The 22,289-nt window shown below is 40.6% G+C and overlaps 1 protein-coding gene and 1 long non-coding RNA gene across 4 annotated transcripts in view; one reads left to right on the forward strand and one right to left on the reverse strand.

Annotated features, from left to right (window-relative positions):
- The first annotated feature begins 5,693 nt into the window (after window positions 1–5,693).
- LOC114014824 (uncharacterized) lies at window positions 5,694–13,298 on the forward strand. The gene is made up of 4 exons (XR_003558478.2): window positions 5,694–7,758; window positions 10,295–10,415; window positions 11,536–11,615; window positions 12,045–13,298. It is a non-coding gene; the product is annotated as an uncharacterized LOC114014824 (long non-coding RNA).
- A 295-nt stretch (window positions 13,299–13,593) lies between these two features.
- Window positions 13,594–22,289, reverse strand: part of COL28A1 (collagen type XXVIII alpha 1 chain) — an 83,367-nt gene continuing 74,671 nt past the window's right edge. For 2 of the 3 annotated variants that reach the window (XM_055709746.1, XM_055709745.1), the window contains 8 exons: window positions 21,202–21,282; window positions 21,076–21,111; window positions 20,842–20,878; window positions 19,983–20,537; window positions 18,596–18,777; window positions 16,140–16,356; window positions 15,494–15,667; window positions 13,595–14,566 (listed from right to left, as the gene is read on the reverse strand). In XM_055709746.1, the coding sequence (XP_055565721.1) occupies window positions 15,498–15,667; window positions 16,140–16,356; window positions 18,596–18,777; window positions 19,983–20,537; window positions 20,842–20,878; window positions 21,076–21,111; window positions 21,202–21,282 (1,278 nt within the window). In that variant the 3' untranslated portion in view covers window positions 13,595–14,566; window positions 15,494–15,497. Of the gene's footprint in view, window positions 14,567–15,493; window positions 15,668–16,139; window positions 16,357–18,595; window positions 18,778–19,982; window positions 20,538–20,841; window positions 20,879–21,075; window positions 21,112–21,201; window positions 21,283–22,289 lie in introns of all 3 variants that reach the window. The other variant, XM_027799819.2, reaches the window with a different exon arrangement.

Here is a 22,289-nt window from a genome sequence, read left to right on the forward strand (position 1 = left end):
ATCTTTAAATGAAGATCAGCTTTTGTAACCTGCTGGCTTACAGAAAGCTTCACTGGCTCGAGGGAATTTTCCTGAAGTTCTTCTCTGTGCACTAGCCTGAACTAAAAATAAATTTAAGTAAATATCTTACACCCAGGGACTGCTACATATGTTCTGAACTGTGGGAAAGATAAGCCTGCCTATTGCTGTTACAGCTCTTGCTACAGAACACTTCGCAGTCTTTCCTCCTTTTTGACAATGGTTCACATTAATGAGGCCCTTCTGTGGGTTCCAGAAATTTGGTTGCGAGTGACTCATTCTGACAACTATATGAGGAACAAGTGAAAAAATCAGTGTGCCCTGCAGTGAATGTTTTCATTGTTCTGTGCGTAAAGTACTTTAACACAGACCTGGGAAAACAGCTGGATCATGGGATCTTACTTCTAGGTTAGGCATTTATAAATGAAAAGTGGTTATTTAATTCAGAAATGTAGCCTGAGCTCTCCGTTTTTTCAGCTTTCTAATATATATATTCCTGCAATACCGCTTGAAATGCCAATAAAAATAAATTGTACAGATGCTCTCGGCACTGGTTAGTCAGAAAATCATGGGAGGGAGTCTACTTCTAAGTAGGCTTTTGTTAGCACTGCAGTTTGGATCTGACGTGGTTTTGAGCTGTGACCACACACTATCCTTTTAACTCTTCTCTCCAGACTCCCTCAGCCCCCTGTTCCGTTGTGTATAACACTACAAGCCATGAAATATGCCCCCTTCTTTCCTTCCTCCTCCAAAAATGCTGTTCTGTAGGCCTTGCTTTATTTAGGGAGGTTGAAGCCGCAGGTGCTGGAGGCTGTACTGATATGGACCAAAACTTCATACCCCCGTGTCCCAGTTATACTTGGGACTTCTCTGATGTGTTGTCTCTGGGGATGAGCAAGTGTCAGTTCTTTTGCATGTTCAAGGTTACCCTCTTTGGAAGTGTGATTTGCCTTTTAAGCAGGTTCCCACCTTCCCCACCCCCCACCCCCTCTTTTTTTTTTTCCTTTCCTTTTCCTGTCAATAGTTTCACCTTCTGCTCTGCAAAGTGCTTTTTGAGGGGTAGGTAATACCAGATGGATCGCCGTCATTTTTGTGCTCCCAAGTGGCTGCAGCTCTCTTAAGGTCTGTTCGTAAAATGGTATGCTGCCTTCAGGAAAGATAGTAACTTACAACACATTTTAAAATCAGCCTAGATGAGTCACTACCAAAGCAAGAGTTGAAACGATGTTTTATCATTTGATGCTTAAAACACTTCTCAGTTTGGTACCATGGACAGGTGGACTAGCTCCAAACTCCAGCAGCAAGTTGTGCTAAAGAAGTGTGAAAAATGTTTTCCTTAGAGAAGAGGGAATTCTTTGTAGCAATGTTCTTCTAAAAGGAACGTGATTTTCCTAACTGTCTGGCAAGTGTTGCTACAGTCAGTATCTAATTATTTTTTTTTTTCACGAAGAGGTGAACAGTTTTGCAAAGCTGAGTGGCAATAGTTTCAAATTTAGATCTGAACAGAGATGGGCGTTTCACAGAGATGTTAAATGAAAAGTTAATGTGAGCAGCTTGCTCATTTTCTTTCATTTAAACTCTAAAACTTTACTTGAGCACGTAAGTTCACAGTAGCGTTCTCCAGTTGTACAAAACCAAACTGGTGCATGCGAACCCATCTTGTTGGTGTCTCAAAGTCAAAAAGGCTGGTTTGCTGCTTTGAATTTCTAACCAGGCTTCCAGCAACTCCTTGCCACCTTCTTATTTCTTCCCCCTACTAGGATAAAATCCTAACCTGTTGCAAGGAAAGGAGTTTTGCCAGCAACTTCAGTCTCCTGAAGAACCAGGTCAGCCTCCTGTTACTGCTGCTGCTTCCCAGTTCCACCCTGGGCAGTGGTGTTCCCCAGCAGCAGTGGGTTCTGCATGGTCTCAGGTAGTCAAGGTCTTGACCTTCATCTAAGAGCTGATCAAAAAGACTTAGAAATGAATGTGCATTAGTAACCTGCACCTTTAAAAACTTGGACTATGATTTATTTTTCCCTTTCGCTGTCCCACCTGAATTCTTACCTAGGAATCACCTGACTGTCATGCTGTGAAGTGCTGCTCCTGCTCCCTGCCACTGAAGATGGAGAACATAATGTTGAAGATAAATGTTCACTTAAGGCCAAATCCTGAGTGCTTGGTAGAAATCAAAACAAAGAAGTATGTCTCTTAATTTATTTTTTTTTAAATTAATGTTTTCTTCAATCTCATAGTTCTACTATATTTGGGAGTACAACAGCATTGTTAAATGCCTGTTCTCTGGCTATTCTATCTCAAGTTGAGGATGTGACTATAAAGTGGAGCCCATATCCTTCCTAGATTGGTAGCCCAGGTGAGTGCTCTGCAGGGATTAAACATAAATCAGATTAAAATCATGCCTGAGGGTCTGAAATTCTCCCCAGCACAGGAAAGTGCTTCACCAGCACCAGTAATTTGAACATTTACCATTTAAAACAGCAGGTTTCACATATTCCACTGTAGATTCTGTGGAAATCTTAGCTGAAATATGATCAGTGTTTCAAGGACGGGTAAGGTAATCATGTCTAAAACCGATTTTCAAACACCATTCAGAAAAGTAAACTCTCCTGTTCAGAAGTTGGCAGTGCTTCAATGTGAACAATGAAGACTTTGTTCCTATTTGTATTGGGTCTGCATGGCAAGGTTTTGGTAGCAGGAGGGCTACAAGGGTGGCTCCTGTGAGAAGATGCCAGAACCTTCCCCCATGTCTGACAGAGCCAATGCCAGCCGGCTCCAAGATGGACCCACCGCTGGTCAAGGCTGAGCTAATCAGCAATGGTGGTAGCACCTCTGGGACAGCATATTTTAAAAAGGAGAAAAAACCCTGTGCAAGAAATTGCAGCCAGACAGAGGAGTGAGACTGTATGAGAGCAACAGCCCTGCAGACACCGAGGCCAGAGGAGAAGCAGGGGCAGGAGGTGCCCAAGGCACTGGGCCAGAGATGCCCCTGCAGCCCCTCACAGGGAGGCAGGCCGTGCCCCTGCAGCCCAGGGAGGTCCATGGTGGAGCAGATCTCCACCTGCAGCCCGGGGAGGACCCCACACCGGAGCAGGTGGGTGCCCCAAGGAGGCTGTGACCCGTGGGAAGCTCAGGCTGGAGCAGGTTTGCTGGCAGGATTTGTGACCCTGCAGGGGACCCCGCGCTGGAGCAGCCTGTTCCTGAAGGATGGCATCCCGTGGGAGGGACCCCACGCTGGAGCAGGGGCAGAGTGCGAGGGGCCTCCCCCTGAGGAGGACGGAGCAGCAGAGGCAACAGGTGATGAACTGACGGCAACCCCCATTCCCCGTCCCCCTGTGCTTCTGGTGGGAAGGAGGTAGGGAAAATTGGGAGTGAAGCCCAGGAAGAAGGAAGGGGTGGGGGGAAGTGTTGTTGAGATTTAATTTTATTTATTACCATTCAAATCAAGCGTAGGTTAATAAATTAAGCTAATTTCCCCAAGTTGAGTCTGTTTTGCCTGTGACAGTAAGTGGTGATTGATCTCCCTGTCCTTATTTCATGGGTTGAGCTTTTTGTTATATTTTCTCTCCCCAGGGTCAACCCACCATGCTACTTGTCAGCGTTACCTTGGTTTTTAGCAGAGACTAGGTGGTGGTGTTTACCCAGATCAGAACATAATTTGTTGGTCTAATCAACAGTGTCCTGCTTTTAAAGTGTTTCCCTGCCAGCTAACCTGGGCTTTACAAGCTTTATCTTTGTCAGCTTCTGAAGCTGCATTTTGCACATCTTGTTCAGACTCATTCAAGCAATAATGTCTCAAAATGCATTGGCCATGTTTTCATTTTAGGTAAGCTTCGTGATCTCTAAATGCAGAAGTTGTCTTATCAAACACAGATTTGAATGTTCACGAACTCACACCAGTCCCACTGGGAGAAGTCTCATGCATCAGCTGTCTTTTCTTGCTTTAAAACCACCTTTACACCAGTAACGGTTGGGTATTACTAGACGCTGTAGAACTACTAATACTTCCTCCAGGAGAGTGAGTTAGGTTCACAGACCCTTTATCATTTCATGTAATCCTATTGTAATTGCAGAAAAATCCCCCTGTAAATGCAGTTAGGCCAGTCCGTGCTTTGGCCAGCACTTCTTGTTCAAGGAGCTTTCAGCAATACCAGCTGAAAACCAGTAACTTACGGGTGCGTGGTGGCTCTCTGGTTTGATCTGCTCTGTGCCATGCTGACAGTCCTGCAGCAGAGTTTCAGATTGCTGAATGGGGTTTTTTTGGGGAGTCAGAGTTGTGGGTTTAATGTATATTTTCAGCAAAGCTTTTTAAAAGATCCATGTGTACTCGTGGCAAGCTGCCACCCTGAGTGCTCAGTCCTCATTGAGCCTCAAAGCAGCAGAGGGAGCATGAGTTACTTTTGCATGTAGCATCTAGGAATTTTACTCCTGACATCACTGTAAAATGAGGAAACTGTTACAGATGTTCAACAGCATGAAAAAAATGAAAGCATGGGTGGGAAAAGAATGTATTCACTGTGTCCTACTAGCTAAATATGTTTGTGGGGTAGATGCCTGGGCCCAGGGGAGAGTAAGAAAGCTATTGCAGCATATAGATGAACCAAAATTGTTAGCTGGTCCTGCGGCTTTTGCAATTAAACAAAAGTTAATTACATACATCCAGCTGGACCACCTACTATTTTGACTTCTGAACACGTAATTGTGCGCTGTAGAAGTAGCATCTCTAAGATGCGCATAAGGAAAGAAAATGCTACCATGAGGAATGTGGATGTCCCATGCTAATATATCAGTCAGTAGTAGCAGAGAGATTCTAATGTGACTGGAGAGAGGACAAACACTTTTGATTTTACGCTTTTGTGTTATGCTACTGCCTGGGTCGCTGGTTTGCTGAACTACAGCGTCTCATCAAGGGAACACCTTCACAACGCGTTTACCGTGTACAGCTGCAATGCTTCGTGCTCCCTGCTGCCCAGCAGCACGCTCTCTAATGCCTGCCCGAACCCTTCCGTCTGACTGCCCTCAGGAGCTTCGGGCTGTTCGAGATAGTCGGGTTTGGGGACGAGGCTCATTTCCCCAGGATATTTGCCTTTATGCAGGGGTGCAGAGGCTTGAGTAACCCAGTCTGACCTTGCAGCTGACTCTCCTTTCGGGGGGAATCCTGGATGGACTAGATGACTTCCGTGGTCTTTTCCTACCTGAATTATTCTAAAACGTTTTGTCAGCTCTGCAGGGAGATGCTTGGCATCTGCGTGTTTTCCCTTCAGCTCCTCCAGCTGCTGTTGGTCGCTGCTGCTGCTTTGCCGTCAGCTCCTTCCCGCAGCCCGGAGAGCCGCTGCCTGGCGAGCCGCTGCCTGGCCGCTGGCAGGGCTGTGTTGTCCCCATCTTGTCCTTCTCGCATTTTCTCTTTCTCCCTTTCCTTCCAGGGGAACGGCAGTATTGTGGAAGTCCTGCTTATCCTTCTGAATAGTACCACCCAAAACGCCTCTCACGTCCCGTTTTATAGAAGGCTAGCTAGACTGTTCTGTTTTGTCTCAACGCGTACTATTTCCATTGTGTGGGGAAGGGACTGTTCTGCTGCCTCGTGTAAGTGACCAACTACACGCTGAGTTTGCTCTCCTTCTGACATTGTGTCCTGGTTAATGCAGCGTGGGTTTTATGGGTGTAAAGGTCCCCTTCTCTCTCTGTTCCGGCACAACAGTTGTGCTTATTGCTTGTGAACGCGGAGATCACGTTTCCCGGGTATGCAGAGCTGGGAGGTTAACTCTGGTATTGGCACAGTTCCTCTTGCTGTTGCAAAAGCTTCTAATCTCTGATAGCGAGCAGTTAGCTGCTATTAAAAACACCATAAAAATTATTATAGGCAATGTGAGAACAGGATCCAAAACAGTTTTTCCCGCACGGAAGTAATAAAGGGGGGGCCTGTGCTGCCTGCAGCACCTGTGCCTAACTTAAGCCTGGCACTTAAGAATTACTTGTAATTCTTAAAAAGCAAATACATAAAAAACAGGAAACAAATGCAACAAAGCAGAAACACTTTCCCTTGATGTTCAGTTCAGCATTATGCTGATATTTAGCGTTTCACTGCTGTTTCACAAATACATCTGTTCTGTGTTAGAGGAGGAAGCAAGCTGGTTAAAGAAAGCACAGTTAAACACAGTCAGTATCCAAAAACTTTACACCAAGACCCACAGGAGGAAATGTCCAAACGCTTGCCCACCCTATGATCACCAGCTGGCCAGTAGAGCACCTGAGAACAGGTGGTGGACAGCATGGCGTGCTACTGGCATGTTATGAGTGTGGAAGGTCAGCATGCGCCTGAGAGAGAATGATCCCGGTGCAATAGTTAGAATGAGTTTTACATGACAAGTCACTTCTAGATCTACTGTTAATGCTGCCCTCTCCCATTGCAGCTGGTTGATTAACAGATGCTGCACCAAGGAAACACCCCATCCAATGACTCTTCCCAACAGAAGTGAGCCTGAAGCTTCTATTAAAGTTTCTCAATTTTTATGAAACCTTTAATGTAATATTGGTACTACTATTCACTAAAATGCTGAATTTAAAAGACTTAGGCTGTATAAAACAGGGTAGTTAATTCAAATGAACATTAAGAAAATGAAAATACTGCATTGCTGTAGTAAGCTGTCAGTGTTGTTTGCTTGCTTATCTATTTTCCTTTTCCTTTACAGATGAGAATTAATGTAAACCAGACAGCAAAATAGAAGTATTTCTTCTTTTTTTATCATTTTTCATCAGGTACTTAATTTAGTGATTCAATTTATTAGCTCTTCAGCTGAAAACTGCACTGCAGACCAGTAGTATGAAAATGCATATTAATCTGATTTCTCTTCTCTGTTCAAATCTTGCAAAATCTGCTGAAGGATGTCTAAATGGGAAGATTTCTCTCTGCCCTTGAGGACTGTGCAGAGCTGCTGACTGTGCCCTGGCTGGAAACAGTCTTTCTGGAGAAAAGTCAGCCAGTCTAGAAGGAATCAGCCTGGATCCTAAAGGCTGCCCAGCTCTGGAAGGAAACTTAAACCATGGATTGCAGTATTTGATTTTGACTTATCCAAGTTTATATATAGCACTTGGCAGTGGCATTTAGGATGTGGCTTCTCTGTACATGTTTATAATACAAAATAAGATATGTTATCTTTAAAATACTAGTGTTGCATAGCAGCTTCGTTTTATGTGATCTTAATTTGCAGATTAGTTTTTTTAATACCTTTTGCAGTTAATGTGTTGGTTTATATTGTAGTGAACTTGGCAGTGCTAGGTTAACGGTTGGACTTGATGATCTTAAAGGTCGTTTTTAACCTAAATAATTCTAAGATTCTCTTCCAAAAGCTGGAATGGGCTCTCATTACAGAACAGAATGCTACAGAAAACAGAGTAAGATACATAAAGGTAAAAATATTTCCTTCTGCCAAGTACACCATTTTTTTTTAAAAAAAAGGAATTTAGTGAAATGATGTTCCCAGAATGAAGCCTTGTTCTCAGAGCTGTAATGTGAGAAAGCTTTTCAGCAAATGGCTGTGTTGGGCATCGCTAATTTGAGCTGACTGGAGGGGTGGGAAGGCAGTTCAGCTCGTATCCCAGGTTGTGTCCAGGAGGGCTCACGCTGGGCACATTGAGGCACAGTCCAAAAACAGAGACCAAAATCTTTACCCCGTCTCAGACCTTCTGCGCCTCCCTGCACACCAGCTCGCGGGCTGTTGGAGCCCTTCGCCTCGGGCCGCTGGGGTGAGTAACCTAGCTCAGAGCAGAACAGGCTGCTTCTGCGTAATAGTTTCATTTCTGGCACGACACGTTCTGCGCCTGGCTTCGTACTGGAGATACAGCTTGGGGCCAGGGGCGTTAACTTTCTGCCATCGCTATCACACTGAGCCCTGGCCTCCCTGGGAGCCTGGGTTTCCAGAAGGCGCTCCTAGGCTGGGCATTTGTCGCTAGATGCAAATCTAGTTTCAGCAGTATTGCAGTGGTTATAGATGAGGCGGGGTGCTGCACGGGGATTCGTGAGGCGGTTGTGGGCTGTGCTGCTCTTTGGCTTCCATACTACGGTACGGCGCGTCGGGGCGCCTTCCAGAGCTGTGTTCCTGCTTCAGTGTAACTTTATAAACCTTGTCCCTGCAATGCTAATATCTGCTTTGCTGAACATCCTGTTTACACAATGTCCAGTTTAAACATCAGTCATAAGACAGCTTATAAATTTGTCAGATGCTGATAAGCATGGATTAGCTACGGTGGCCAGTAGAAAACGTAGTTTTGTGAGACTGATTAAGAGGTGATTTTAAAAGTCCTCAACCAGCTACTGCTGCTGAGCTGAGTTTTGGAAGTTGTTACTTCAATATGATTTGTAAAAACATGATTTCTTGCTGTTTGTTCTACAGAGGCATTTTGTTGTTTTCCTCCTGGTGGCACTGTAGGATAAAGCTGAGGTTGTTGGGACCCTGTACTGCAGCTGCATCCTTTAAGATGCTGGGATTTCTCCTCACTGATGTGACAAGTCCTGTAATGCTTGACTTGAGGACCAGTACAACATCCTTACTTAACCTATATTACTGGTGTGGACTTTAACTTATTTAAAGGATCTTTTTTTGGGTGATTGGGTGATTTTCTCCTTTTAAAAGGAAATTTTCAACCAGCTTATCAATTGTAAACAAATCCAATGCATCACTGAGCGTGTAAAAAAAATCTGAAAAAAGCTGGGTATCTGCCTACTAAATTCTCAAGGATCCTGCTCAAAGAATGGTTTTCACTCACACAAGTTCACCTGTATGCTCTAGAATATCCAGTGATTCTGCAGCTTTTGGTTGACTATATTGTACAGTTCATCCCAAACAAACATTGGTTTCTATTTGCGAACATGATTCTCACTTCAGGCGGAGCGCAGTTCTGCCTGCAGCACGACCCTTGTCAGAGCACTCCATGCTCGTTACCGCAACTTGTGTGTTTGGCAGCCTGAGCTTCAAGTGACTTATGATCTGCAGGGTTATGTGGCGTGCAGCCTGACGGAGTCCCAGTCGTGGTTCTCTGAGAGCCATTGCAATGAAAATATTAATTTTCAAGCCTGGATTTGATACATGAATCTCATTATGCTTGAATTAATTGGAAAACGCAGCCTTTCTGGTCAGCAGAAATATATTTTACCTATTATTTTACAATGTAGTTAAAACTGATAGAAGCTATCCTTTGAGAAAACATGATGCACTAGGGAGTTGCCCTGAATGAAGTAAGAAGTAGATGAAATTGCCAATTATGTCATGATGGCAAGCCAGAAGAATTACTAGCTATTTGCTTTCCATGGAAAAATCGCTACCAACTGTCCCCTGCCCCACTCCCCACACCCGTGCCTGTGTGCTCAGCCAGCCCAGAGCAGCCTGGGCCAGCAGGCAGCAACCAGACCACAACATCTCCGAAATCCTGCTCAGAACCGATGCTTTCCATGTGCTGACCATCCCTCCCCTGCAGCCCCTCTTTTCCAGCCTGGCTGCTGGAGGGAACATACCCAGGCACTTCCTGGGGTTGATTTTTTTTTTAAATTGTTTTTCATTTATTTATTGCTCTGGTGGTAGGTTTTTTTGAGTGTCCTGAAAGCTTTAAGCTGCTGAAAGAGCACCAGCCCAAACACCTTCAGCAGCACCTGGGATTAGCCGAGTTGGCAGCAATTTTAAAACTAATCCAAAACTCTTTGGGGGGTGTTTACTCACATGTTGCGCCTTGTGGTTGCCAGATTTATTCTTGTCAAAACTCTTATCTACCATTATTTTTACAGTAAGAAATGGTTTTCTTTGTATCCCAGGGTCAACTGTGCCAGATGTTGGAGAGATCCCTTTTGCCAGGCCAATAAAATGCAAAAACCTCCCTTCTCCCTCCCTGTCCACACGTAGGGTGGTTACAGCTGCTGAAAGCAGAGATTGTGAGACAAGGAGGAAAGCCCGCGTGTTCTTCCTTTTGTCTTAAGAAATTGCTCTAAAATAGGTCTTATGTATTGTTAGAAAGCCAAAAAAGAAAGTCTTTATGGATCACATTTTAGAGCCTTACCCATTTGGCTGAATTTCTACATATTCCTAGTTAGAAAAAAAAAAAAAAAAAGCCAAGCTTAAATATAACTTGGCTCAAAATCTGGGTTTTGCTTACCCCTGAAGCTTAGACCTGATTCTGTCCTTACTAAAAGATCCAATAATACTCCTGGAAATAAAGATACTTATATTTAAGGCTGTCTAAAGGAAAAAAAAAATGTCTAGTGTCTGAATATAATTTATATTTCTTTGTCTAGCTACCAGCTGTGATAGCTGAGATGTCTGCTTACGTTTGCCTGTGGGATTTCAAAACCTTGATCTGCTGCAGCTTCAGCTTCGGCACCAGCTGGAAGAACTCTGCAACTGGGAAAGTAAAAAGTAAGTCTGAGGAGACTTAAAATAAAGGGTGATTGATAAGAAGCTGCAGGAGTAGTAACAGTAGGTGATGGGGATGTCAAAAATCTCAGTGCTGGATCTACAGTATCTCATGTATCAGGAGATTTTAGACAAGTCACCCTACTTGCAGGTAGAGCTGGGGTGTCCCAGGCCCCACACCTGCCTGTGAAGACTTTGGCCCTTTCACTGAGGGGTGGAGGAATAGGAGTTATTTATTTTGCTTTTAATAAAAGATCTTTTTTAAAAATTCATCAAGTTACCCATGAGAACTTGCTTTAAACTATGAGCTGTGAGCTGGGTGCCTTTGCAAGCTTCAAGAAGGGTGTACTGATGGCACCAGAGGAGCTAAGAAAGCAGCTAAGCAAGAAAAGTGCAGGAATGCTGTGATAAATCATACTGTCCATAATTTTTTCCTTTAAAAAAAGTGGAAGTCCTTTCTTTTTTCTACCCCCGTGCCCCCCTCTCCCCTTGGAATGTCTTTGACACTTTGACAGCAACTTCCAAATGAGGGAGAGTGGTAATCAGTTTTCCAAGGATGTTCAAAACTGCAGTGCAGGAAATGTTGCATATCTTCAGTAAATTTAGGGTAACAGGAAATTTGAAGATGTAGAAGAAACTAAGAAGTGCAGACAGCAGGACAGTCCGTGAACAGGCAGCATTATCAACCAGTCTGAGTGGGCCCCAGGGACCCAGCCTGAACTGGGGAGTAAGGTAAAAGCTGAATTCAATTTAATAGCTGCTAGCGTGAGACTGGTAGTTTCTCAAAGTGAAAAGCTGCTGATGTTCTAGAATGAACAGATGGGGTACTATTTTCTTGTTAATTTTCCAAGGCTTTTTCTAAATTTTTAGAAGCAAGGATGTCAGAAAAAGAATTCACCTTATAATGATCAGTTCTATAGAAAAGAAAAGCCTCTGTTATTCTCAATCATTTTCAGCCTTTTAGAGTTCATAGCATTTGGCCTGGTCTAGCAGAAGATTTAAAGATTTCATGATTAAAAAATTCTTTCTTTTTTGCCTGTGATGTAAATAAAGGGTTTGTTTGTTTGCCAGTGGAAACTGTAATGCTTTCTGTTTGTAATAATGTTTTATGATTTTATACAAGTCGAGAATAAAGCAGTGGACATTTGGCAAGAGCTGCCCTCTCCTGGTTTATTGACCCATGACATGAGGATGCTGAGCTGGGTGAGTTTACTACGTCTCGGAGCATACATTCAGTTTGCAGTCTGGGATTCACAGAAAGCCCTGGATAGAAAAGGATGCTTTTTCAGGATAATCTGATTTGAACAGCATACACATTTAAAAAAACCTTTATAGCCTTCACTTTTGTGTCTGTGCTACAACAGGCTTAGTCAGCTGCACATGAAAGTGGAAAAGAAAGCAGTGACCTTCTGGATCACGCTGGTTTAATTGCATTGAGAAGATTCCTTGTATGCATCTTAAAGAGTAACTGCTGCTTTTTTTAGCATTGTTAAGTAGCTAATGGTGTCACTATTTGTACTTACTAAAACTTGTCAACTTTACCAGAAAGGTTTGCACTAAATGTTATAGAAAATATTATTGCAAACCCATAACTTACATCTTCACATTTATTCCCAAATTCATTATCTCCAGTATTTCTTAGACAAGACATGTCTGCCTGTCTGGAGATCCAGAGCTGAACACAAGAGCTAATCCCATCCCTGAAGCAACCACCCAGGCACAGAAGATTAGAACAGATTTGAAAGAGCCTGCAAATTTCTCTACTTCCTTGCAATTCCAGTGGGCTTTGCTGCTGTGAGTTTCCAGGGAAAGCTAAACCTAAAATATTCCTGGCAGGTGTAAAATGAAGTGGATCTTGGAATCTGTTACACGCAGAGGTATTTTACAGCTATCCATAAGGTAATTAATCTACTGTAGAATTTAACTGTGCAAATTTTTAATCTTTTCTGGATGAAAAGGTCTTTCCTCTGTATCTTCACCTTGGATACGTAGCTCTATGCCTGTATCTATCCCTTCCTCTCTCTCTCATGATCTATATTTATCTATGTCTCCAACTTCAATAACTTGCTTGCCCGTATCAGCACCAGGAGTCATTCCCGCTGAAACGCAGGATGTCACACGTGCTGTTACCGACCCCAGGCTGCAGTGGGTCCTTTCGCGATGGGGGGATGCTGGTGATTTTTTTTTTTTCTTCAGGGGATTATTTTTCTTGTTTGAGGATCGCATTTTGTGCTAATATTTTTCTTAAAAATATTTGAACTGCCTCTTTGTTTTAATATTTCTTACACTGCCTTTGTCATCTAACTGAAATGAATTCTTAATACTGGATTTGAGACAGCCTAGAAAAAGGGTCTCGATACATCTTTCAAGTTCGACAGTATGTTAACATTGTACTTTAGTGTGTTTTAAGTTTTGAATCTACTGTTGCCAGCCAATTTGAAAGCATCATTATGTCCAGCCCTTTTGCTCTTCTTTTTCCCGAAACTTTGCGTTTATTCCTCTTGCTTTGGACATCTGTTCACTATTAAAGTGCACTGATATTCCTGGTATGATGGCATTGGCTTTACTACTGAACAGTAGCTTGATTCTTTCCATGATCTTCTTGCGTCACTAGCAGGCAGTTTGTTTGCTTGATACCTTTTATTTGACATTTTATTTTATTTGCTGCTTATGTCAGCTTTATATGTAGCTGATTTTATTTATCAGGAGAGTCCATCTATATAATTTGTTGTATACTTTGATGCAATTTATTTTTCTGATGCAAAAATACCTAACAGACTTATTAAAAAAAGTTGTGTCAAATTTTGCTTTCTAATATTTCTTCTGTGATAGAAAACTAATTCTTGATTAGAACAGCTTGACTTTTGTTCTACACCACTGCATCCCTTCATTTTCAGGGTATCACAGGCCACATAGTACAAGGTAATGTCCCTGAGTTTTACTGTGCTGTATCACACAGAAATTAATTGTGCCCTCTGGCTTTTTTTGAGTGATCATCATATTAGTTCAGAGTATAATAAGAACAGGACGTTTTTGGGGGGGGCTACAATCAGTTTCTTCTTTTCTAATGTGAAATTTGCTAACAAGGCCAGGTTTTTTTGGGGAAAAAAAAATTAAACTTTTAAACAAGCAGTTTTCTGTAGAATTAGGTTTGCACCATATCCACTGCAAACAAGTTCACTTTGCATAGCGCATGCTATCATTTGGTTACGTGGAAGGGGGGAAATTGTGCAAGCGATTGTTTAAACATGTCAAGAATTGTCCACGCTGCCTGTGTAGATCCTGGTCTTTTGTTCGCAAAGAAATAACAATGCATGACTTCTTATCAGGTATTGCCTTCCATTTTAATCACATGCTCATCATTTTCAGTTTTAACAATATCTTCATATAGGATTATGGCTAAAAGTAGAAAGGATAGAAGTAAACATTTATATACATCTTTCAGTGCTTTTCCCTTTTTTAATTTAAGAGCATATATTAGAGTGAAATAGGTTTTTTAACACAGAGGCCCTGAGAAATTGAAATATACTGACTAACCTAAAGGACATGAAGAATCCTGTTTTTAATGTAATTCTGAATGAAAGTTCTACCTTTATAATGGAAAAGATTATATTGATGTCAATCCAAATGTGCTTTAATGGGGGAAAAAACCCCTCTAACTACCTATAGCTGTGGTATTTACATTCAGAAGAGGTACTCTAATTAATGGGGATCTTAATTTATGTCTCTAAATACTGTAATAATACTGTTAATTTCAGGAACCACTTACTCTTATTTAAAACTAGAGCACATTTTATTCTTCCATGAGACTGAGACCTCTGTCATTAAATGCTGAGTGCAAACACTTTTTTGCTATTTTAATCCTAAAAATAGAATCTCAACATTGCACATGTACTAGTAACGAGTTAATATAAATCTGGATGGAAAAGCTACGCTGCCAGTGTGTGTGTATGTGTGATTGTAAGTTATTGCTATGGTGTTGCAGATAACATGCGCTATACAGGGATCCAGTTAATGTGAATACCATAGCTGGGAAAGCAGTAGCACGCGGTAGTAATATATTCATGTTAACTCATCATTTTGGATTCTTCTTAGTCAGTTCTTGCTCAATGCACATGAACTTCCAGCTTTAAAAACTCCAAAATCAGTCATTCCTAGAAGAAATAAGGAATCATTTAATTTTCCTGAAATGTTTAGAAAAACACATGCTGCAGTTCAATAGAATTTTCCTGTACTAAAAGATCAAAAAGAGTATTTAATACAATTTATTGGGGATGAGCAATATGTTTTTTGTGAAGGAAGCTATGCAGTACTGATAAGCAACCCCTTAGAAGTCCATGCCTCACTCGCCAAGCGTGTGAACCTATGGCAGTTAGTATAGTCTGCTTGGATTTCCAAAACTTAAGGTCCCTCCCCAAAGGAAAGTTATACTGGTTTGAGAAGGACAGCCTTCTGATTTGTAAGTGGTGAAAAGAACAAAACAAACAGAAGTCCCTGGAGGATGTCTGCTATGGTCTGTCCTACTCAATATAGTTGTAAGTGATCTAGAGAAGGGAGTAAAAAGTGAGGTGACAATACTGTGTTACTCTGAAGTAGTAAAGAAAAAGGGTGACTGCAAGAAATTGCAGAATGACCTTGTGATACTGACTGCATAGGCTGTGAGTGGGAAAGGAAAACTGAGTTTCAGTAAATGTGAAGTAATATGCAAGGGGGAAAATGGCCATAAATTCACATATAATGTGATGGATTCTTAGCTCATACTATAGATGAAGTCTTGGAATTATGATCTGTGAAAATATCTCCTCTGATTTCAGTAATGATCAAAAACTCAAATACAGTGTTCAAACTGTAAGATAAGGAATGGAGAACAAAGTAGAAAACCTCAGTGTCACTGCAGAAATCCATGACTACCAGTGCACTTCTGGTCCCACCATCACAAAAAGGTTCAAACAAACATATCATGGTTGAGCAAAAGTATAAAAGATGATATGTATATATAATACAGGAGACATTTAAATAGACAAAATCTTTTTAGCCTGGAAAAGAGGTGATCGAAGGATGACCCAATGGAGAGAACTTACTTTATCAATCAATGCAGGTTTCTCGACATTCTTTTTCTGTTTCAAATCTATTGTTGGTACCATTACAACCTCCATACCAGAACTGGCCACAGGAATTGCCATTCCTGTCATAATACCATTTGACCACATAGTCCCGACAATCCCCTGGTTTCATAGGTTCCAAGCACCTTGCATCTGAAAGTAGATCAGTAAAAGTTAGCTTGGATTCTGGGGATAAGTTACATTATTCCAGAAGTGCCTCCTTCAGTAAGAAGAGCACCCTTTTTTTTTCTCTTTCTTGTAGCGCCTGGGAGCACATATACCTCTCAAGTTTGTAGCCAAATTCCATTTCAATTTATGAGTTACCTGAACAGGCCTAAACAAATACAGGATCAGTTTGAAATAACTGCCTAAATCCTGATGTAAGAACCAAGCTGCTATTTAAACACCTAAGCACATAATGGGTATGCAAGGGTTGTTTGTCATCTAGGTTTGAAAATCTGGTTCTTGCTGTGTGTGATGCCTGTAGACACAGCACCCAGAAAAACACAAGGTGATAAACTCTAGTACCTATACTGGGGGAGGGAGTGGGGTTTGCTCTTTTTTTTTTTTTTTTTTTTTGTGCAGGCTTGCTACCCAATATCTGAGGGCAGTATTTATTACTTACCTTTTTGGGTTGTTGCTACCTGTGTTTGCAACACAGTTAGGTGGTGATCTTCAGTAGCAGTTACATTGAACACAGGATTGGCAAGTGGGCTCTGAGGTCTGATTTCAGATATGTCATAAAGTGGGGGATATCTCGATTCTCTGTGAGCAGGGCTTGTCACAGTGTGATCCTGAGCAGATGGCAGTGGCTCAGTGTATCTGGTCTGTGGTGGACTAAGCTGCAAAAGGAGTCAAAATCTTAAAATTATGTCTGGGCTTAGATACTACAAGAAAAAAAAAGAGATAATTATGTAGGAAACTTGTGCTAAATACAGTGTGAAAAAATACCATTAACAGCAGGTGGGTTTGGACCTCCTTCTAGTGATTACTCAGTATGTAACCATAATTTTCTGACACTGAGAGCTGAATGAAAAGGCAAAGTAATGCCTTTGATTTAGCCATGAAGCTGAATTCATTCAATTGAACCAAAATTTCAGTCACCACTTAGTCTGTAATATAAATAAAATAAAAAATGGAAGGAACTCTGTGGTAAATCAGTGCTTCTTCACATCTAATACACTCAGTGGGAAAGATCTGACATCTTAAATCTCAAGAAATGGAAAATGGCAGGCAGGAGGAACAGGGTACTTGTTATTGATAGAAAAACACATACACGTTATGCTTCTCTAAAGATCTTTTAGATGGGGAAGCATTCCCAAAACTTGTGTTATGGGAACTACATGCTATTAATAATATTGTCTTATAGATGTGTCCTTGCCTGTATCAAGCAAAGTGACAAATCACTCATTTTCCTGTTTCTAACATCTAATTGCTAATCGTAAGAATTTTAGAGTTTACCTTGATTGAAGTGTTAAGAAGCTAACCCTGCTCTTCAGATTAAGACTATTATATAAAAATTTGCCTCTCCAGTGTTTTAGTGTATTCAAGAAGATTCACAAGGATCTTAGTATAGTATAGTACAAATGACCACAATAATCCCACACGTTGATACCTACTGAGAACAGGAAGGAATTTGATATTATCCAGTATCTTCCTATTTACAGGCCACTACTGACGCACTCAGTCAGTTTAAGAAAACTCTTCAGTCACCAGGACGTTGAAAATTGAAGTCTAGGTGAAATGTAAATCTGCAGACAATTCATCATATCCTTTGCATATTACATTTCTTCTCCAGTCTACAAAAAGGCTGTATTTATTTCTGATAGTAAATCAACAGTTTCGAAGATTTAGCTATAACCATGGCCAGCCAGAACCGAGTGCATGAGCACCTAATCCCTTAGAACTAATCCTATCTGTGATTCTTATCACATACTTTATAAAGCCAGCATCTCTAAGTCCAAGTTTACATTTATTTTTCTTATTGCCACAGAATGTCAAAATTGACCCTCACTGTCAGACACACATCTGTCTGGAGGTATTACAAGCCCCAAACCTAAATCAATCACACCTACTGAGGGAGCTCTTAGTCAAAGAAATTAAACTGACTTTTGAAGTGAACTATTTAATTATGAATGATATTACATAAACCAAAGGATTGACTACTCCATTGACTCCTCCACAGTAAGTCACCAATATTCAATTAGCTCCAATCTGTATTCAAATCACTGAATATTTAAATATCAGTACCGTGGTCCACTGTATCTATTCCATGCAGCTACAGAGGTTTATACATCAAATGTGTCAGCAGTTTATTCAACAGGTTATGGGGCAAGCAACACTCAATTTTTATCAGCAGCTATTTTTAGGCAAAGCAATAAAAACACGCTAGAGGGTTAGTGCTGATATACCGTAAGAGAGACAAATATCCTACTACAATATTAAGACAGTAGCTGAAAAATACCAAAGACCTAATAGGGAACTGAGGTGATACAGACCTGCAGAAAATATTTACATATTGCATTTAAACTCCACCTGTTCCATCTGTGCTGCAGCACCATGTTGGAGGGCAGAACCCCGATGTGGGGCAAAAGGAATTTAAAGTTGGGAGTACGAAAAGTAACATGAATGAGGACTCCCAGATGTACAGCCCAATGTGGAAAGTAAAACAATACCAAAGTCTTAGTAACACCTGGAAAGTGTGTGATCATGACAAAACTCCTTGCACTAACAATCAGCTTGCATATAAATAAATAAATGCCTTATACACTATGCATCTGCCTCAACAGAGACCTATCTGTAAGGTTTCTAACTCACTTCTAAGATGAAGAACTACAAAAAATATGACAACTGTTCACATTTATTGCAACTAAGAAACAGTATTACCTCTTCTGTAAGTTTCTGTTCTCATTACTTAAGTTCACTCTAATGTTAAAAGTTTTGTTCAAATCTTTTGGTCCAGCCAAATGACATGTTATTTGCATATGAAAGACTGGTGAATGGTGAAATAAAGACTATTTGATTTCAAATAAAGACACACATCTTTTAAAAACATTTGGGAACTACTATTTAATTACTTACTGGGTAACCAATTCCTTCTGTAGGGAGCATATAAACCTCTGAAGCAGTCTTTTTAGGTAACTGGCTATTAGTATCTTCGCTAGCAATTTCAGATTCCGGACTTGGAGATAAAACATCATCTTTTCTGGTGTAGACTTCAGACATATTGTCACAGATTTTTGTGATCAGTTTATTTTCAAGAGCTGAAAAGATTCAGAAAATGATTAAATTTATTCAGGGTAATCAAGAAAAGACCTAATGACCTAAAGACCACAAGGTTTTAGTGCAATATTAATGCTAAATCTTTAGAAGACGTCAAAAAGCAAATGAGAAGTAACAAAGTAATGCACTCTCTGAATTATTTGGTTTTAAGGGCCTTTTGTTCTTTTAAGAAGAAATGGATAAAAATACCAAGTCCCTTTTTAAGCAGAAGTCATATCTCAAAAGTGAAGGAAAAAAAACAGAGTGAAAGAAAGAATTTACATATAAGAAGGAACAAGAAAAACTGGGTGACACATTCTACTTACTGCACAAAAAAAATCAGTGACTGGGAACAATTTTACACTGAATGCTGGAACCTGGGTGAGAGCCCGAAGTTGAATCCAGCCTGGGACCAGAACCTTAGCTTGGACTCTTTTCTCATTGTTAATGCCTTAAATCCAGACCTAAATCCATCCATGGGCTCAGTACAGCAAAATAAGTTTAGGCTCAGAAATACACTTTATAAGGCTAGTCTGTGGTTAGTCTAGATCAATGTCCTTTTTTTCTAATGGTTCATTATAGATTTCCTCTGGATTTTCTCCTGATTCCAGATGTGGCCACAGGATTTTTTCAAGCCACAGTTTGAAATATACAAGGTACTATAAGAACCCGTTCCCTTGTGTGTTGCTCCACCACTTTTCCACTAGAATCAGGATGAAAGCACAGGTTTACCTACGGCTTTCAGAAAAAAATCCTGAAAAAGTGCTTGTCAGAGATGGTGGAGCGACTCCAAGACTGACAAGAGCCACATGAAATAGAGTGAGACAGACAGAGGTGTTGTGTCAAGGAGGAAGGAAATCTGTGCCGCTCTGGGATGAAACCATGGCCAAGCAAAAAGGACTGCAAGGGAAGGCTGATGCAAGCTCTCACAAGAGAGGCGAGCCCCAAAGAAGGCCTCAGCTCAGAAAACTGATGTTCATTGTGGTTTATTGTTACTGCAAGAGGTAAAAAATTGGCAAAAGTTTCATGTGGCCAAAGAGGAAGAGAAACAGAAGAAACAGAGAGGAAGAGAAACAGAAGAAAGAGCCACATCCAAAAGGGACACGCAAGCTTCCATTCAGCAGGCTGCCTTGCCTTGCTATGGGAAAAGCCAAACTCTTTTACATGCTTATTTCAGGTTTCCTCTTACTAAAATAGTTTCTTTTACCTGAAAGTGTCATGAAGTCATCTATCTGGTAAACATGCTCTTCATCAGGGTCTGTTGCAATGAGCTTCATTTCTTTCAGAAAATCATCATAATGAGGATCAGTCCTTTGAACAATCCCAATGACAAATATCTCAATATTTGTAGCGTGGGCCTCTCTTACTACAGCATTCAGTTGTACTTTATCACGAGTGTCTGCTTGTCCATCTGTTACTACAACGGCCACTTTTCTTACTGCCGGGCGTGCTGCCTGAAATAACTGAATGGCTTCTTGCATAGCAGAAGCTGTGTACGTGCCTTCTCCTAAGTAGGGCATTTTATCAACAGCTGATTTCAGGTACTCTTTGGTTGTGTATTGCTTCAGAGAAGACACCAACTCCACTTTGTGGCTGAAGTTGATAACGCCAATGCGGGTCGTAGCATTGTTGGCCAGTACCTTGTCAATGACTGTTTTCATAAAGGTTTTGATAATATTGAAGTTTTCTGGTCCAACACTTTCTGAACTGTCAATGACAAATACTAGTTCCAGAGGTGTTACTCTACATCTGATACCACAACCTAGAAGAATAACCATTTCAGACATTTTGTGAGAAGCCACCTTCATAAAAATGAATTGAATTCATATATCAGATTTGAAGTCAGTTAAAGCTCAGTTAATGAATTCATTTATAGTTACTGATACTGATACATAGAAACAGAGCTGGACCAAATTACTTCCAGTATAGCTCTGGCAACACAGTGAGCATTGTTTTCACATTAATGATATCCTTACACATGAACAGGCAGAGGACAGATCCATTCAGTCAATATACATTCAGTGTGTTTTATTAGAACTAATTCTTTTCCATACTGGAATGCTTACCACATATTTCGTTGATAAGTCTGATAACTTCTTCTCTCTGAAAAGGAGTATTAATTAATTTGCTGTGTGTTCTGGTTTTAAGAATGCTGAAATTATTTATTTATTTATTTATTTTTAAAAATGCAAGCAATGCAATGCCCCATAAACTACCTTGTATAACGTCACTCACATAACCTTTAAATATTTTCCCAAAATAAACTCCTATGTTTTAAAGTAACTCATTCATGTACTTACCGAAAGACCAGGTTCACCCTTTCTTCCCCAAATTCCCTGAAAACATGTAGAGTATGATAATTAACAAAAGCCAAATTTGTCTAATTTCTATTGTGCAAAATTAAGTAATAAGAAAATGTGTTTTACCTTTGGTCCTGGGGGTCCTGGGTCTCCAATCTCTCCTTTGGCACCTTTGCTCCCTGGATCACCTTTATCTCCATAGTCTCCCTAGTTTAAAACAACCATATTAAACAGTCAGTAACTCCAGTTTTGTTGACAGAGCTGGAGTTACGGTTCAATGAGTTTTTAAGATATATTTTCTGCTGGTGTTTTGGGGTTTTTTTTGGTTGTGGGTTGTTTTTTTTTTGTATGTGTGTGTGTGTATGGTTTATTTTGAATGTATTATGAATGTATCTGAAAGCAGGCTCTCAGAGAAAGTAAGATGGGCAGTAAGAAGATCTTTAAGATATTTCTATGAAAAATGACCTTAATTCAGGAGTGAGGGCTAAAGACATCTTTATGCAAATGTCAACAGTATATGATTTTTTACTCTTCTTTGATTTTCTTGGACTCTGAACCAGTATTTATAGTAGATGTTAATTCAGACCTATGGAGAGACGTAACTGCCTCAGATCAGCCGAGGTACTGAAAGTCACACCAGCTTTGTATAGAACTCATATGAAAAACTGGGAGCTTGCAAAGAACAAAGGAAAAGGCATGCTTGGAAAACACATAGTTTCACATTTAAAAGAAATTCTGCATTTTTTTCCTCAAGTGACTAGACCTTTTGATTTCCAAAAAGATAAATGGTTCAACATTATGGTATTTCAAGAGATATTTTCACATAAAATGCAGGTATGAAACATACTATCAAAAGATTCAGTTCTAAATTAGATACTTCTTCCAGAAGGAGATTGTGCAGGACAGTTTTTTACTTCTCTCTGGAAATTACTGACCACCTTACATTTCACTTGAAACTTTAAAGCTTAGACATTTATCTAGATTACTGTCCATTTTAATATTGTTCGTCATAACCCAGCCAATGGAATCACACAGATACTGCCTGTGCTACAGCATTCGCCGTGGTGATTGCTGTCAATTTTAAGGAAACCTTTTGACTCTCTCAGTCTGATTCTGACCTGATTCGAACTGGTATAAAGCTGAAAATGGTACACAGATCCTCCACAGTGTTAAGAAAACCAGGCTCCACTAAGTGAGCTCTTGGAAGAAAGTTT

This window comes from Falco cherrug, chromosome 4 (genome assembly GCF_023634085.1).
Source record: "Falco cherrug isolate bFalChe1 chromosome 4, bFalChe1.pri, whole genome shotgun sequence".
NCBI lineage: Eukaryota > Metazoa > Chordata > Aves > Falconiformes > Falconidae > Falco > Falco cherrug.